Below are 18553 nucleotides of genomic sequence, written 5' to 3' on the forward strand. Positions count from 1 at the left end.
GCTCCTTACGTAAGGGGTTGTTTTGGGGGCAGAGGCAGAATCAACACATACAGGGCTGTTTGGGGGGCTCTGCAGTCACAGTGACCTCCATAGTAAGGCAGAATCAACACAGTTAGCACAAATTACATGAGATGAATTGTATAAGCTAAAGACACTGATGCTAACAGGTTTCAAAATAAATCATAAAGCTGCCACTGTCTTGTCAGTGTGGGTGTGCGTGTGCGTGTGCGTGTGCGTGCGCGTGCGTGAAGTGTTTTTTGTTGCTTGTGTGTATGAGCTACAAAAAGATCTAGTTAGCCATGATAGGGATCAACGAATTTAGGTTGTGAGAGGCATATTGAGTAGGCTATCAGGCAATCTAAGGCTGATACACACACATACACACACACACACACACACACACACAGACAGACAGCAAGCAAAGCCGACATATGTGCACATGCACACATACACCCACACATGCACACAAGGAAAGCCATCAGAGGACAAACACATTGAGCCACAGACACACAGACAAGCTGAGCCAGACATTATTAATGCTTTCACACAAGCAGCCCAGAGCCCAGAGGAGACGTGTATGTGTGTGTGTGTGTGTGCTATGAGACGTGTGTGTTTGTGTGTGTGTGTGTGTGCTATGAGACGTGTGTGTGTGTGTGTGTGTGTGTGTGTGCTATGAGACGTGTGTGTGTGTGTGTGTGTGTGTGTGTGTCTGTGTGTGCTATGAGATGTGTGTGTGTGTGTGTGTGCTATGAGACGTGTGTGTGTGTGTGTGTGTGCTATGAGATGTCTGTGTGTGTGTGTGTGTGTGTGTGCTATGAGATGTCTGTGTGTGAATGTGTGTGTGTGTGTGTGTGTGTGCGTACTATGAGACGTGTGTGTGCTATGAGACGTGTGTGTGTGTGTGTGTGTGTGTGTGTGTGTGTGTGTGTGTGTGTGTGTGTACTATGAGACGTGTGTGTGCTATGAGTAGACTGCTGGAAATGGAACCCATCCACTGGCATTAGGAGCATCACGACTAGTCAGCGCTGGGGAGTGGAGAGGAGAAGAGGGGAGAGGAGGGCAGAGGAGAAGAGAAGAGAGGAGAGAAGAAGAGGGGAGAAGAGGGGAGAGGAGAAGAGGGGAGAGGAGAGGAAAGGAGGAGAGAAGACAGGAGCGGAGCGGAGCAACACGGCTCCTGGGAATGATGGCTAATTTGTCAAATGAGCTGTGGACCGCTGGAGCACGGAGGCGGTTATCTCAGAGTGCGGAAAACCACACTTATACCATTCAGCCCATCTGTGTGTGTGTGTGTGTGTGTGTGTGTGTGTGTGTCTCTCTCTCTCTCTCTCTCTCTCTCTCTCTCTCCTTACATGTTCTCTCCCCCTCTCTTCCTGACTCGCTCTCTCTCTCTGTAAAACAGGGCTCTCAGCATGATTACAACTCTACATCTCCATCCCAGTTTCCACACAGGTGCCCGTGATTGCATGGGAGAAAGTGAAACTGTCAATCCCCAGCTGGACCCGTGTAGAGCCCTGGGCGCAGCCATTCTGCTGGAAACATGTTGTGACCTTGTTAGACACAGCTGGGGCAAGGGGGATCAAAACAAGGCAACACTCCTTAAACACACACACACACTCACACAGAGCTGTGTCAAACACCCAATATCAGTCCAAGCAAACACTATCCTAAACCATAGGAAGGAAGATGTGTGTGTGTGTGTGTGTGTGTGTGTGTGTGTGTGTGTGTGTGTGTGTTTGGAAGTCTACATTACCACTGAATGCGCTGTCTTCTCTGCTGAATGTGTAATTGATTATGTATTAATCAGGTGTTGAATGGATGCCGTTCCCTTCACACACCAATGGGCTGGCTCATTGCAGGTGATGTAGGAACACAGCTGTTTAAAAAGCCAACAGCAAACAGATAGCAGACCAAGACAGATTAAATACTCAGCAAGACAATGGGGTAACCAACCACTGGCAGCCCTACTTCAGTCATGAGTCCTAGGCCACATAAGTAGCCTACCTAATCTGAAACTACAAACTTTCTTTTTGAACACCTATAACATAAATTGAAACTATTCCACAAAATAGAATGTATTTTCTTATGTGAAATACACTAATTAAATAAACTAATTATGAATAAATATAATCTCTCTTATACTTGCCTTAACTTCTTTTGCTGGTCTGTTCTTGGACTCAATCATAGGACAGCAAAACAGGAGGGCTAGGCTAAACTACACTTGCCTCAAATTAAATTAATTAATTAATTACTTCATGTCTATCAGGAAAAAAGATGACACGAATTGATCAGATAGGCTAGATTCCAACCTATGTAATCGGGTTATGTGCACAACTCCTTGAAGATAATATACACTGCCATCGAGCGGCGGGAAAGTGTAAGTGCATTGATTTTAATAGCGAAAGTGTTGATGCCGTTCCATAGAAAATGTATTTTCATATTTCACACATAATTTCTTAACAGTTCATTGTCCTGCTAATGTATTGTTCAAATAAATATGCATGCATATTAATTTTAGGCTGTTTTAAAATGATTCCAGCTCTTTTCTCATTTCGGCGAATCGGCATACTCATAACAACCATGTATTTACTCTATTGTAGAAGATTGTTGTACAACCCGGTTACATGTGTGGGAATGAAAGAGTAAGATAAGGACTGCTTCTGTCAGTGGGTGAGTGAAGTATTTAGTATTTAACACCGGAACAATATGCTATTTTATATGCTAATTGTCATGATGTCATAACCATAGGAATTGATATAATGAGCAAAACAAATGCATCATTGACATTGAGCTATAACTCATGCTTGGCTAGCTGTAGGTGACTGTTAAAGTGCGTAAACGTTTGTTATGCAAGTAGCATCGGTAGACTAGTCCTCTAATGTTTGTGAACTATTGGTATCAAGATAGTAATGGCAGTGACATTGAGAATGCTATCTCATCTCATCTGCCACTGTTGTACTCGTGTGTTCACTTCCTTGAATGGCAGATTGTGGGGTCAAATGATTTCGGTTACAATAGGCTGTAATATAATTTGAACTATGTTGCGCAAAAGAAACTTGTGTTTGTACACAGTCCTACCGCAGTAAATTGGAAACACAGGGGCTCGGACCTAGCCATAAACACGTTGCTTCAGGAGCACGGAAAGGGAAGCGGTGTAATTTGATTGGCTAAAGGTTGATATTTGAGTTAAACAGTCAGTCACGGACCGTATCTTTAAGCAATAGTAAATCAGTTGGATGATTTATATACCACAAGGTTAACGCACATATTCCTTAAAAGCCTAACTCATGTTCAGTCTTCATTGTCACTTTTATACCTTTGATGCTGGTGTTGCTGTGTGCACTTTAAAAACATTTTCCTTAATTGTTCCAGGATGCTGGGATTCCTGCGCTTCAGAGGTCACGGCCATCACATGGTCACCTGGTGTGTGTTGAGGTCCTCCATCCAGGCCTCCCTCCCCCCTCTCCAACACACACACCTCACCCAAACAGCACACCTCTGTGTACGTGCTGCACCCCCTTCTGGCCTCTCCCGTCTTAGGCCACCCGCAGGGCAAAGAGATCCCACTCTCCTCCGAGATCACCTTACCGTTCAGCGCAGGAGTCAGCATGCCCCATATTCCCAGGGTCCCACGCAACAGGGCCCCAAACCCGGCACTGCGACAGCGAAGTTCCGTCTGCAGACCCGCCTGGCGGTGACGGTGCTGTTCGGCGCGGGCATCCTGGGCACTTGGTGGTACGTGCGCAAGGAGAAGCAGGACAAGCTCCAGAGGCAGCGGATCGAGCAGCTCCGTAAGGTGGCCATCGGCCAGGGAGACTTCAGCCTGCTGGACCACACCGGCCAGCGGCGCACTAAGCGCGACTTCCTGGGCAGCTGGTCGCTGCTCTACTTCGGCTTCACTCACTGCCCGGACATCTGCCCCGAAGAGCTGGACAAGCTGACTAGCGTGGTGACGATCCTGGACGAGGACGCTAGCCTGCCGCGTGTCCAGCCACTCTTCTTCACGGTCGACCCCGAGCGCGACGACGTAGCGGCCATGCAGAAGTATGTGAAGGACTTCCATCCGCGCCTGATCGGGCTCACCGGCACGCCGGACGAGATTAAGCTGGCAGGCCGAGACTACCGGGTGTATGCCAGCGCCGGACCCAAAGACGAGGACGGAGATTACATCGTGGACCACACCATCCTTATCTACCTGGTCAACCCTGATGGACTCTTTCTGGACTACTACAACAGGATGAAGGACGACAAGCAGATCGCAGAGAGCATACGCAACCACATGAAGAACTTTGTCAGACTATTCACAGACTAAAAGGTGGATCTACTGGTGTGGCCGACAGGCTGTGGGTTTATGAATGTGAAATAAAGTGTGATTAAAAAGTGTGGATGTTTTGTCAACTAAATATCTGGCCCACAAGGCAAGTGAAACAGAAAATTCTGTCATTACCTAATCAACCTCACAACTTGCACCTCCTTTCCTTACTTGCACTTCCTCTCCCTTTTTCTACTTCTTATCTTTCCGCTAATGCTATCTCCTCTAATTATTACTTAACTCACACTTATAATAGTTTCATTCCTGCACATTTTTATTCCTTATGTGAAGTATTTATTGTTGCTTGTAACAATTATAACATTATTGCTTGTAGCTTGATTGTTTTCTCCTTTGTACGTCGCTTTGGATAAAAGCATCTGCTAAATGACTAAATGCAATGTAACTTGTGGGCAGCCAGATATGGTTTAGTAGAACAAAAGTTAGCTCCAGAAGTACATCAAAACAATAACTGGTCATTTACCCTTCAAGAATGCAAAAGAGTTACACTGCAGTCTACCTACACTGTTGTGTTCATTTTATTATTTAATATGTGGCAGCTGAATCCACAAGGTAGTTTTCTGGGCATAGACCTGTGAGATAGACCCAACTCAACTCCTAGTCCAGGAAATACTACCATTACCTTATCATCCAAGTCTGCAAGCTTGTCCACTTTTGCTACTTACCTGGTTCAATTTAGAAAAAGAAAAAAAAAAAACTCAACCATGTTTTTTTTTTAAAGAAGCAACTGGTTTTGATTCACCAAATGTGGCTGTCAGAGGTGATACTGGGTCAACAACAGCAGAAACATATTTTGGTGTATTTAAAAATATTTATTAAGTTGGTAATTTGTATAGGGCATAATTTGCTCTGAAAAGAAGTGGAGAAATGTTCACAAACTGCCTTCTATACCTGTGACCACAGGTACAAAAAAAAATCCCTTTTATCAGGTAAAACAAGGAATATAATTATGTAAGAATAACTGGACACGGACGTATAAAGCACACAGATGTATAACAGTGATACAACATACAAACATCACCCTTTCTATTTTGCACAGGATAGAGGAGACACATTATATATTGGTTGTGATAAAAATCCTGTAGTTCCAATGTCAGGATTTGATGAATGAACTACATTCAAATAGAATGCCGTAGAACATTCTTATTTTCCAGAAGAAAAAAACAAACAAACCCCACAAAATGTCCAGACGGAGACATGCGTCTGTAGTATATACATCCTCATTTCCACCTTTTAGTCTAGCAGCGGCTGTAGCTCTGTGTGTACAGCATGTTGTGTGTTGGCGCGTATCGCTGGATGGCAGGATGGCATGCAAACTCAGCTGGTCTCCACGTGCACTAGCGCCTCCGTGACCGCGTTGGCGCTGTAGGATTTGAGGCGATCGTGGGCACGGAGTTCAGTCAGGAGAGTGAGTGCCATGGTGTCCACAGACTCCTCCAGGGTCTGGTCCTCCTTACTGATCTCCACCGTGTAGTCGTTGGCCTGATGGACACAGGACACACCGTGTGGAGGTTATTCACAGCTACTTGTAGTACAAACCAACATGTACTAGAGCACAGATAGACAGTTTGCCCCCATCAGTGTGAAGCTATTTAATAAATGCTAATGGAAATGGGATTGGACCTGGGCTAATAAATGCCAATGGAAATGGAATGGACCTGGCGCTAATAAATGCTAATGGGATGGACCTGGGCTAATAAATGCTAATGGGGATGGACCTGGGCTAATAAATGCTAATGCTAATAGGAATAGACCTGGAATTCATAAGGACTTAGGAAAAGACAACCCGACTGCACTTACACTAGGCTACTTATTATGCAGATGTTATTGATGTGGGTCACGTTGATCGGTTGTTGATTGGGTTGTTGTTGCTGCCGCAAGGAATTTTGGGGGGCGTTACTCCTTTCCTTTCATAAAGGATGCTCCAGTGTACCCTATGCTAAAGGAGATGCGAATGGAAGCATTGAAGCACCTTTCCTAAGCATTTAGAGAATTTCGACCCACTCTCATCATGGTTGCCACTTAAATGTGTCCAGTTCCTTTCACTCAGTTTTTTTTTTTAAGTTAGCATATCCAAACAGGGCCCTGGGTTGGATGTAACACAGATCTGACCAAGAACTGAAGCAGTCAGTCAGCTTCTATCTGAGGAGAGGTGGATCAGTCACATGGGCCCTTATGCAAAGAACACAACACGGATACAATTCATAGTTGTGTTGACATTGTCACACTGGGTGTGTAGACAAGTGAGAGGTCAGTATTACAAAGCACTGGTGTGTGTGTGTGTGTGTGTGTGTGTGTGTGTGGTGTGAGTGTGTGGGGGTGTGTGTGGTGTGAGTGTGTGCACACTTACCAGATGAAGAGAGGCTAGCATGTATCTGCAAACCCTATGGATTTCTGTGTGTGTGCGCCTGTGTGTGTGTGTGTACATCTGTGTGTTTATGAAGGGAGCTGAAGGGCTAGCATATATTTGTATACGTATTTTTATTTGTACTATGTGGTTGTCTTTGCCTCTGTGTGTGTGTGTGTGTGTGTGTGTGTGTGTGTGTGTGTGTGTGTGTGTGTGTGTGTGTGTGTGCGCGCGCGCACTCACCAGCTGAAGGGAGGCTAGCATGTATCTGCAGACCTCATGATTGTTTTTGCCAGCAACAATGGAGGCAAAGGTTCGTTTCTCCTTCACCTGACTGAAGGCGTGAATGATCCGGTCGCCATAGTCACGGATGTCAAACACACCTCTCTCCTCCTGTCAGGACACACACACACCATACAGTCCACACCACACAGACACACACACACACACACACACACACACACACACACACACACAGTCCACACCACACAGACAAATTGCAAGCACACGCGCACACACGCAGGCACACACGCAGGCACACACGCAGGCACACACGCAGGCACACACGCAGGCGCGCGCACACACCACACACACACACACACACACACACACACACACAGATACACAGACACTTGGTTTCACACTATTGCTGGTGTAATATACTAACAGGGTGAACAGCCCAGAGAACAATACTGGCAACAATGGTTAATCAAATGGCTGTTACAGCACCAGCACCTGGCCAATTGTCAGTATTATAATCCAGTAGTATTTGTCCAGTTTTTTCTAAACAATCTGACATGAAAAGAAGGTGCTGTGTGTGTGTGTGTGTGTGTGTGTGTGTGTGTGTGTGTGTGTGTGTGTGTGTGTGTGTGCGTGTGCGTGTGTGCATGGGCTTCTGACTGTGTGTACCCCAGCTGTGGGATAAGATTTGATCTGGTCATCCCAGTTCTCCACTCTGAGACAGCACTGTGTGTGTGTGTGTGCGTGCGGGCGCGTACCTCAGCTACAAGATGAGGTTTGATATGGTTCTCCCAGTCTTGTACTCGTGCAGACAGTGCTGTGACCTTTGCGTAGCGCTCCGTGTTGGCAAAGAACTGAGCCTAGAGGGGACGTGACAGAGAACACTGGCGTTAAAACCCTCTTGCTGTCACCGGCTTGTGACCCTCACTGTGCAGCTCAGTAAATGGTAAATGGACTGCATTTATATCGCGCTTTTCTACTCATAGAGCACTCAAAGCACTTTACATGTTAATGCCTCAGATATCTACCCATTCATACACTGATGGCAGAGGCTACTGTCTAAGGTGCCAACCTGCACATCAGGAGCGGTTGGGGGTTCAGTGTCTTGCTCAAGGACACTTCAACACTTGGTGAGGAGGAGTCGGGATCAAATTTTCCGATTGCTAAACGATTCCTTTGCCCCCATTAAAGTGCCTCTGTGCCCAGAACTTGACACACACATAAACACTTGCCAATAAAAATCAAGTATCTAGCTGGTATACCTTTAAAACTCCTAAACAACAAACAAATGCATCTGATTGTATAAAATCCTTGTGTTGACATGGTCACACTAGGTGTGTAGACAAGTGAGAGGTCAGTATTAAATACAACTAAAAAGTATTAATACAACTCCTAAACAGCAAACATATGCATCTGATTGTATAAAGTCCTAAAGTAGTGGACAGCAGAACTGGTGATGCTCACCATACTCTTCTTAACCAGGTCTTCATAGCTCAGGGCCTCTGACGGCAGGTCTAAGAAAGGACAAGATTGTGTTATAGCTTCATCTTATATTATGCATGCAGTTATTCAGGTATACAGTAGAGACGAATGCTCATAATGAACATAATTATATAATCATGAATGACATAATATGTAGATCATTGTGAATGTAAATCTCTTATAACTGCATTATTAAATTATGAACAAATATAGTATGTAGATCATCATGAGAATAAATACTGAAATGATTAACTGCAAAACGGCTACTCTAAACAAAAAATGGCCCAGGTACCCAGAGTAGATACTAGTAAGGAATCAGATGGCTCACTGTCCTTACAGGCCAGGGCCATTGTTATTATTATCATCATCATCATCATCATCATCATTATTATTATTATTATTATTATTATTATTATTATTATAAGTAACAGTGGTTCCTGGTCCTTACTGGGTAGAGCCATGTCCTCATGTTCTCCACCCTCATCCTCTGGGCTGAAGTTGATCCCAAAGTCGTCTGGTCCGTCCCCCATTACATCATCACCTGAAGGGGTAGACAGGAAGCACTCAGTTAATGTTAAAGCAGCAATAAGTAGTTCTGTCCCAAAACTAGCAAGCAAACTACCTAAATGGCATGCAAAAACCCTGAAAACACTGACAGAAGCTAGAAGTGTATTTTGGCAGTATAGCTGGCAATGTCATGCTGTGTAAGCTTTTCTTCCATTTTTGCTGGGTGTTCCAGCCAGGAAAACAGAACTACATAGTGCATATCCTGGATGGCTAGTGGGAAAGACAGGTGTTTATCTGTCCTTCACATGACTATATCCTATCAAAATTAATTTGAGGATGGTACCAAAACCAGTTGCCTATAAAACCATACCTCAAAAAGTGTCAAATTGTTGCATAGTGTTGCTTTAAAGCTGCAGTCCGCGATTCTGCCGAAGGGTTGTTGATATTTGACCTCAACAGCCAATCAAATTACACCCCTCTAAATCTCATCAGTCTTGGCAAAACATGGACTGATGAGTCAAACCGCTGTAATAAACCAGCTGACACCGTGTCCCGATTGCCAGCAGCGTAAGCGAGCAACAACCACAAAAGTAAAATTGCTCCCTTTTAAATCAACAAGGCAGCAAGCGCTTAAGACCAATGCGTCGCAATGCGACATTTTTGATCTAAACGTTGACAGACAACCAGCCTCTATTTTATGACTTGACCCGCTGCCTCTCTCACAGATGAACCATCAAAGGTTTCAGGTCGTCCCACTGGAACATAGAAATGTTGCAACGTCAACAGCAGTCGCTTGTAGTTAGGACACGGTAGACTGGACACGGTGTTAGCTAAACAGGAGCCTCAGCATACGCTGCTACTCTCTCTCTACTGAGTGTAGCAGCAGTAGCATCCGGCAGCTGCGCCGGCAGTAGGGGCTCCTGTGTGGAATCTCTGCCCAGGATGAGGCGCTGTGGCTGGGCCACGGCACTGGAGTCTCACCCTCAGGCTCCTGGTGTCTTATCTCCTCTGGGTCCTCTGTCCCCAGCCTCTCCCCAATGTCCTCCTCCTCCAAGTAGGTTCTCTTCAGCTGCTCATCGCTCACGGTAACACCCTGATACACACACACACACATTATTTCACCACTCACACAGTACACACACACAGTAACTCTTTGCTCATGTGCACACCCTGATACATATCCATATTATTTCACCACACACACACAGCCTACCGTTCTCCTGAGGATGTCCCTGCGTCCTCTAATGCGCTCCTTCATCTTATTCAGATAAATGTAGTTCAGTTCTGAAAGACCCCACACACACACACACACACACACACACAAACACACACACACACACACACACACACACACACACACACACAGTCATCGACTCCACCAGGACAACACACACAAGAGGGAAACGAATAACAGATTCAACAACAATGGTCAAGGGATTTCCATCCTCACCTGGGAATGCAGGGCCATTTTTCAGCTTGCGATCAGAAACTTTATCTACAGAGAGAAATGCATGTGTGACCATTCAACCGGTTTAACCATTCAACATGACTCAACTCAGAGGCTCCATCACGTCATCACAATATGAGTTTGTACATACAGGCACAGAGACACAAGTACTACGCACACACACACACAGACAGACAGACAGACAGACAGACACAGACAGACAGACAGACAGACAGACAGACAGACAGACAGACAGACACAGACACACACATACATGCTTTAATACACCATGCTCCGAAGTCCTCCAGTTTGGATAAGCCTTTGCGTTTTCTTTTGCCCGACTCTTCCAGACCCGCTGGCACATTGCAGCAACGCCCTGAGAGGGAGAGGGAGAGGGAGAGAGAGACAGAGAAAGGACAGGGAGAGAGAGAACGGACAGGGAGAGAGAGAGAGGACAGGGAGAGAAAGAAAGAAAGGGTGAGAGGACTTGACATTATGAAAAACACACACACACACACGCATAGATTCAAAGCATAGGTGTAAGAGCATGACTCAAACTTCACACACACACACACACACACACACACACACACACACACACACACACACACACACACACACACACACACACACACACACACACACACACACACACACACACACACACACACGTTATTATTATTATAATAATAATAATAATAATAATAATAATAATAATAATAAAGTGAGCATAGATTCAAAGTCTCACCTTTCATGATGGGTTTGTCTTCACCCACAACAGCGTACAGATCATGCCACTTCCACACATCCACGCTTTCCTACACACATAAATGACCGTTAAGGCAAAAAGTCTCATTTATTGCCCTTTCCCATCGCATCGCCAATGCTGGAACCATTTTGTTTTGATGCAGTGCAGTTGCAGTGCTGGAAACATGTACCGGTAAGCCATTTTGTTTTTTCGATACAGTGCAGTTGCAGTACTTCTTACCTTCTGTTGCCTTGGATCTATGGCCACTGGTTTCACTGCAGGTCTTTCCCTCAGCATTCGCTTCTCACTGACACCCTGGGGAATGAATGAGACAGAAAGAAATCTTAAGATCCATCATCATTTTCAATGCAACTCCAAGAGTTTCATCCATTTTTCAATTCAATTCAACTCAATTTAATTTATATAGCACCAAAACAATACAATTGTCTCAAGGCCCTTAAAAATTAAATGCATGGACTCAAACAGACACCATCTGCTTGCACAGAAGCTGTGTCTAGGTCTCTTAAACTGTGGGTTACACCAAATTGGTCACACACACACCGCTCTCTATTGGCCTTTTTCCATTTAAGATCTGGGCCAGACGGGGCTTTTCCTTGGGCTTCTGTTTCCATTCAGAGTTGTAATATCACGGACATTCGCAAACAGAGAACACCAATGCTAGAAACTTCTAAACAGCGCTTAGTAACGACATTTAAACATGTCTTGAACTAGTTGGAAACTGTGTCCTAGATTCTTTTGCAAAGTTTTGATTCATCCATAGATGATTTGATTCATCCATTCATCCATGTAAAATCTGATTTAAGCCATTTCCGTTGCTAGGTAACCTAAACTAACGCCATCTGTAACCCTATCGTTTTTTTTAATTCCTCTGGTTTTACTGTTGCGTTGTAATCCATTCCAAAAGTCCCTAATTCAGCCCTGATTTGGCCCTGCCCCACTCCAGAACCCTCCTGAGTCCGTTTGGGCCACGGCTCTGGTCCAGCCTCAGAGATGGAAACAAACATGTCTGAGGCTTTACCTCAAACACTGAGGTAATACCCCATAGAGGAATGCACCAGATCTGTATGTTACAAGTGTGTGTGTGTGTGTGTGTGTGTGTGTGTGTGTGTGTGTGTGTGTGTCTGTGTGTGTCTGTGTATGTGTGTGTGTGTGTGTGTGTGTGTGTGTGTGTGTGTGTGTGTGTGTGTGTGTGTGTGTGTGTGTGTGTGTGTCTGTGTGTGTGTGTCTGTGAATATGTGTATTACAGGTGTGTATTACAGGTGTGTATGTGTCTTACCTGCTGTCTCTCAATGTGTGTTACAGGTGTGTATGTTACAGGTGTGCATGTGTCTTACCCGCTGTCTCTCAATGTGCTCGTCAGGCTCTGCATCCATTTCCATCCCATGATCCTCCAGGGGCATGAACCCCGCCTCTTCTTCTCTGTGACCTTCGACCTCTGCCTCTCCAATCCCATCATCCCCTGCTCCCACCTCAGAGTGGCCTGAATGAGAGAGAGGAGTGTCAGTGTATCAGTCGAGTCTCTCTCTCATGTCCCTCTTTCCTCCAAATCAATTACTCCTCAATCCTTACTTCTCCCTGGATCCAAATCAATTACTCCTCAATCCTTACTTCTCCCTGGATCCAAATCAATTACTCCTCAATCCTTACTTCCCCCTTTACTTCATTTACCCCTAGAATGTACAGTAGTGCATAAAAACAAACAGGGTTGTTTTATAGTGGGACTGGTTTACCATGTTGTGCATCAGGTCATGACAGCTTTAGGGACCTTGTAGAAGAACAAGTGTGTTTTATTTGTGTTAGTGTTTATGTGTGCGTGTGTTTGTTTGTAAGTGTAAGTGTGTGTGTGTGTGCGTGCTTGTAAGTGTGTGCGTGTTTGTTAGTGTGTGTGTGTGTGTGTGCGTGCGTGCAGGTTTGTAAGTGTGTGTGTGTGTGTGTGTGTGTGTGTGTGTGTGTGTGTGTGGCATGCATGTTTGTAATCGGTGTGTGTGTGTGTCCAGCCTAACCCATTAGCTCCTTGTGGAGGTCAGGCATGTGGACGGGGCCAAGGGGGTCTGAATCCTCCCCACTGGAGCTACTGAGGAAGTCGGAGCGGAAGACCCCCATGCCCATCTTGATCTCCCCCGACGAGGCGTCCACGGGGAACACGTTTATGCGGAAGTCCTTCCAGCTGCCCAGCACCTCCCCCTTAACACTGCAACACCAACTCAGGATCAGGAACACACAAACAAGAGCCTAGCCCACACACACGCACGCGCACACGCACAGACACACAGCTAGGCTGTAGAAGAAGGTAATATGAATGAAGCTGTACGTAATATAGTCTAAATCGCATGCACGCGCACACACACAAGAACCTCAGCTGAGCTGTAGAAGATGATCTGGGGTTAATCATAAGCGGTACGTCAGGTAGTCTAAATCCTAACTAAATTGTCAGCGATTGTTACAGCTGTTATAACAAACAAAAAACAGTCATCTTATTATCACACCCTTCAGTTTTTTATACTTTATTTTTGTATGCATTCAGATCTCACCATTGTAAGAGTATGATTCTAAATCTATTCCAACTCTATGTATGTAGGGGGCCTCATTCTCGAACATTTTCTGAAGTTTCTTCTGAATGTTTTCTTATGGACTTCGGAAGACCAACGTAAGAAAAAGATCTCCGCCTGATTCATGAACGCCTGAAAATGGGTTCTTACGCAGCCAAAGTGTTCTCGGCAATGCTCACTGAATAAGGATTCGTAAATTGAAAGCGCGTTCTTGTGCACCTGGATTTGCATACATACACGCCCCGGCCAGCTCCTTATAAGGGCACGCAACCGTAGTAACGTGTGCAGTCAGAATCGACCGAACCCACACGAAAGCAAGTCGAAAGCGAGTCATGTCAAAGCGGAAAGCGAGCACCGGGCGAGTAAACGCAGATCTAACTTCACCGCTGCAGAGGTAGAGGTACTGTTGCAGGATGTAGATGTGTCATTCTATTCCACTATGGCTATATCAACGCAATTGAGTTTAGTGCTTATTTATTTATTTCACTTACATTTGCAGTGTTCGTGTAGTGCTTTTATTTATTTTAGGACATCACGATGCCTCGTAGAATCATGACTATAAATGTGAAACGTAATTGTTAATGATACAAATATTCTCGTATTTATTATTATTATAATTATTTAAATCCGAGGATGTCTGTAGAGTTGATGTCAACGCAATCACCAACGATTTCTCACAAATTCAGCCCTTAACCCTTCGAGCGGCGTATTCTGGCCACGTATTCAGACTGGGGGACCTGCTTACTTGAGGAAGGGGAACTCCTGTTTCTCCAACGCGTCCACTGGGATCAGAGCCTCAGGAGGGACCGGGGCGATCTCCAGGACCTGGAGGAGAGACCAGACAGAGTAAGTCTTTTTGGATTCATATCCTGGGTGGAATAGTGACTCTCTCTCTCCCAGTGAGCAACACACCAGACATAATATGAATATAATAATAGTATCATTTGGTGGAATAGTGACTATGACATAAAACTTGTTTTTATACTTCATTGGAATGTTTCCTTCCTCATCTTCCAGGCAAGTCTTTACTCCGGAGCTCTCTACACATTTGTATACTATTTATGGAAGTGAAGTTAACTATTTGTATGAAATCAATTAACAAACAGACAGAAAATGATAAAGGATAGAAACAAAAAAGAAGATAATTAATAAATAAAAGACAAACAAACAGCAGCTGGAGTTCTTCTTCTTTTTTTAAACACTAGTTGAATGCCTTAATTTGGATTCATGAAGGTAACTGTGGATTGATTCTCTGTAAGCTGTAAGTGATTGATTCTCTGTGTGTAACGGAAGCTGTAAGTGATTGATTCTCTGTGTGTAACGGAAGCTGTAAGTGATTGATTCTCTGTGTGTAACGGAAGCTGTAAGTGATTGATTCTCTGTGTGTAACGGAAGCTGTAAGTGATTGATTCTCTGTGTGTAACGGAAGCTGTAAGTGATTGATTCTCTGTGTGTAACGGAAGCTGTAAGTGATTGATTGTCTGTGTGAAACAGAAGCTGTAAGTGATTGATTCTCTGTGTGTAACGGAAGCTGTAAGTGATTGATTCTCTGTGTGTAATGGAAGCTGTAAGTATGACCACTAGTTAAGTGCCTTGGAGTTCATTGTTTAGGACCAGATGTGGACTGATATTCTGTGCAGGCCAGTAAATATAAGTGGGCCTTTGTCCTGATGCGTTAAGGCCACTAGTTAAGGGTCTTTGTCCTGATGCATTATGCCACTGAGACTGCTGTTGTGGTGCGAGAAGGACTGTACCGTGGTAGGATCAGAGTGGAGCGTGACCAGGTTTGCGTCAGACTCTGTGCTTTCAGTAGGTAGCTCCTCCTGCAGGAAGAAAAGGAATTAAACTTTGGTGGTCTTTTCCGCCCCTGGTGGACTTCACCTGAAGACTTCCACAATTACTTTAACCAAAACAACCACCACATGTGTTATGTGTTTGTGTTATGTAAGGGAAATTATCATATATATACATACACACACAGACACACACACACACACACACACACACACACACACACACACACACACACTTATCATATCTATTTATTTATCATATGCTGAATCTTGTTGTCTTGTAACAGGTGTTTTAACGCGTGATCTTTCTCTTTAGGGACTAAACTGATGATTGTGGTGCTGCAAGGAGTACAGCCTCTAAACAACACATAACATGTTTCAGTCAGGGGCACGCTACTGTCAGTCATGGACACAGTCTCCGATACGGCCTCCACAGTCTCCCATACGGTCTCCCCCTGCTGTCACTCATAGACACAGTCTCCCATAGACACAGTCTCCCATACGGTCTCCCCCTGCTGTCACTCATAGACACAGTCTCCCATAGACACAGTCTTCCATATGGTCTCCCCCGTGCTGTCCAGCAACGCCACTCATCCCTTCAGTCTTTCAGTCGGTTTCCAACTTACCTGAAGGTCATTTTCTCTGGCGTTTGTGACCACTTCCTGTTCACTATCCTCTCCTCCCTCGGCATCCTGTTTGTCTTTCCTGTGGAAACACACACACACACACACACACACACACACACACACACACTCAGCGACTCCACTGGCAATAGGTGTGATTGTGGGTGTTATTGATAGACTTTTGGCCAGATACTCATCTAATGAACAACAAGGAGACAAATCTGAGTATGTTATTATTAGTATGTGTGAAGATTAAGAGAGCAAAGAGCAGCATTACCTTTTGCTTTTGTTGGATATGTAGTCCAGAGTTCGGAACACCAAGCTGTGAAGGAGTTCCACCTGAGAGACAGAAAGGACGAGACAGGGCCAGAGACAGATAGAGACAGAGACAGAAGGAACGAGACAGAGACGGTGACAGTGAAAAAGGCAGAGAGAGCGAGAGACACAGAGACAGACACAGGCAGAGGGGGAGCAGAGAAAGAGACAAAGAGAGACAGACACAGACAGAAGGGGAGCAGAGAGAGAGAGTAAGAGTGAGTAAAAGGGACAACAATTCCAGAAAGACAGCGACAGAGAGAAAGAGAGGTGGAAAGAGAAGGAATGGTGGAAAGAGAGAGTGAGAGAGAGAGAGAGAAAGGGAGAGAGAGGGAGAGGGGGAGAGAGAGAGAGAGAGAGAGAGAGAGAGAGAGAGAGAGAGAGAGAGAGAGGGTAGGAGTGAGTGGAATGAGTGAAATGTGAACAATTCCTTGTGCTCCACAACAGACATCCATGTTTTCCATAGGTGGGGGTGACATGTGATCAGGCTAGCTCACCTTCTTACCATAGATGCTTGTCGTGCCTTGCAAGAGCAATGCGGCCTCAGCAAAGTTCATGGTAGTTTTACCTCCATCAAAGCTGATTTGCACCCCCTCCAGCTGCAGCGCATAGAAATGAGAGAGAGTAGGGAACATTATTTACATTAAAAACATGTATTGCATCACCTGTAGTCTTCAGCATTGAACTATAAACGCATGGAGAAAGGGTACACAAAGCTATAACATGTCCAAAGGCAAATAGATGCAAGTAGCAACATACTGGACCCGCACTTTTCAGTCGAGTAAACGCTTCCTTGTCACTGTACGTTAACATATCCCCATACAGACTGCGAGTTTGCCACAGCAACGCAGCGGAAGCTCACCTCATGCAGGTAGTCCCCCAGCTGGGAGGCCAGGTCCACATCCCAGTTCTGGGCGAGCTCACGGATGGGCTTCAGCAGCTGAGCGAAACGGGATTCGGCCGCCTCCATATTCGACTAAAATCATTTGTAGCAAAGCGATCACATTTTGGCTTGTGACATGAAGCTAACAGCTGGATCACAAGCAAACTCAAAACAGACGGCTAATGTCAGATAAGTGGCTAGCAATCTGCCTCTTATTTGGTATAAAATCCCCGTTTGAAGTGAACTTACAGTTTGATCTTCATGTTAGGCAAGTCAGCTAACCACAGCAATTAAATGACACATTCTACCTGCTTTCCGATTGTGCACTTCAGATGTGGATCAACTAACGTTAGCTCTGTAGCCAAGATAGGTCGGTCAGGATGACAGCTATCATTAAATCAACAATAAGGTAGTTGGCTAAAGTATCCCTTAGCTTGCTGAGGAACTAGACCTTACCTTTGCGATCGGATGGAAAAACAACCACACCACTAAAGTTTCTTTAGTGAACTATTAACCGATCTCGTAGACTGATTATGAAATGTTACAGTTTCAGAAGGACCATTACCCAGTTGCTAACAAGAGCTTTCAAAAAAGCCGCGCACTTACCAGTTTTGTTTTTGCCGCCCTGATGCGTGTGTCGTCACTTCGGTGAGTCAAAACACATTGTCTCATTACCGCCACCATGTGTATTGGAGGAAAGATTGACGAAACAATAAATATAACTTTTCTACTGCTGACAGTTTCCCATGGGTGAAGTAAGAGTTGCCATTTCTAAACATATATTTGCACAGATATCTGAGACTTGGATTCAATCTTTCTATGACACATTTGTTTAATGGAGTCTACACTGTCCTAATGACTGGTAGATGACAAAGTGTGCTTGCAGCTCTATGCTACCGTAGAGAATGACGGGGCCTTTTCAATCATGGGCCCTATGATATAGAATAGTCTACCCTTCTGCATTCGTTTCTCTACCTGTTTTGGACTAATTTAAATATGAAAGACCTAAGATCTATTTTCCTGGCCTTTTCTCGTGTGAGTCGAGGTCTATCATAGTCAAATCTTTGTTCTGTTTTTATATATTTAATTTTACCTGTTTGCTTGCTTGTTTTTTTACATTTAATGGACCTTTTTTGGTTCTTATTGCAATGCATTTCTTTAAAATAAAATATTTTACTTTTGATTAGGTACTTACCCATTTACAACAACCACTAATCATTGCTTGGCCATTTTATTTAGAGCTAGTCTCATCTACTTTGACGATTTTATTT

At 44.6% G+C, this 18553-nt stretch overlaps 2 protein-coding genes across 5 annotated transcripts in view; one reads left to right on the forward strand and one right to left on the reverse strand.

The window, feature by feature from the left end:
• The first annotated feature begins 2563 nt into the window (after positions 1-2563).
• On the forward strand, positions 2564-4380 carry LOC105909546 (protein SCO2 homolog, mitochondrial). 2 transcript variants are annotated; one of them, XM_031582689.2, is made up of 2 exons: positions 2564-2667; positions 3370-4380. In XM_031582689.2, the coding sequence occupies exon 2, from the start codon at positions 3371-3373 to the stop codon at positions 4307-4309; it is 939 nt and encodes a 312-aa protein (XP_031438549.1). In that variant the 5' UTR covers positions 2564-2667; position 3370; the 3' UTR covers positions 4310-4380. The 2 variants fall into 2 exon arrangements, with proteins under 2 accessions (XP_031438549.1, XP_031438550.1); XM_031582690.2 differs by lacking the exon at positions 2564-2667 and adding an exon at positions 2750-2827.
• A 738-nt stretch (positions 4381-5118) lies between these two features.
• Positions 5119-18553, reverse strand: part of ncaph2 (non-SMC condensin II complex, subunit H2) — a 14354-nt gene continuing 919 nt past the window's right edge. Inside the window, exons 1-20 of one of the 3 annotated variants that reach the window (XM_012838186.3) lie at positions 17889-18553; positions 17262-17375; positions 16897-16998; positions 16362-16423; positions 16088-16166; positions 15423-15491; positions 14414-14493; positions 13123-13310; positions 12454-12599; positions 11339-11413; positions 11099-11168; positions 10625-10726; positions 10354-10398; positions 10117-10187; positions 9885-9996; positions 8845-8937; positions 8379-8428; positions 7673-7774; positions 6918-7067; positions 5119-5809 (exon numbers count right to left, since the gene is read on the reverse strand). The exon at positions 17889-18553 is cut by the window's right edge and continues 919 nt beyond it. In XM_012838186.3, the coding sequence (XP_012693640.2) occupies positions 5645-5809; positions 6918-7067; positions 7673-7774; positions 8379-8428; positions 8845-8937; positions 9885-9996; positions 10117-10187; positions 10354-10398; positions 10625-10726; positions 11099-11168; positions 11339-11413; positions 12454-12599; positions 13123-13310; positions 14414-14493; positions 15423-15491; positions 16088-16166; positions 16362-16423; positions 16897-16998; positions 17262-17375; positions 17889-17966 (1953 nt within the window). In that variant the 5' untranslated portion in view covers positions 17967-18553 and the 3' untranslated portion in view covers positions 5119-5644. The other 2 variants (XM_031583174.1, XM_031583175.2) reach the window with 2 other exon arrangements.

This window comes from Clupea harengus, chromosome 16, assembly GCF_900700415.2.
Source record: "Clupea harengus chromosome 16, Ch_v2.0.2, whole genome shotgun sequence".
Taxonomy (NCBI): Eukaryota; Metazoa; Chordata; class Actinopteri; order Clupeiformes; family Clupeidae; genus Clupea; species Clupea harengus.

Coding starts and splice junctions, on each gene's coding strand:
- LOC105909546 (XM_031582689.2), top strand. CDS start 3,371: ATGCTGGGATTCCTGCGCTTCAGAGGTCACGGCCATCACATGGTCACC.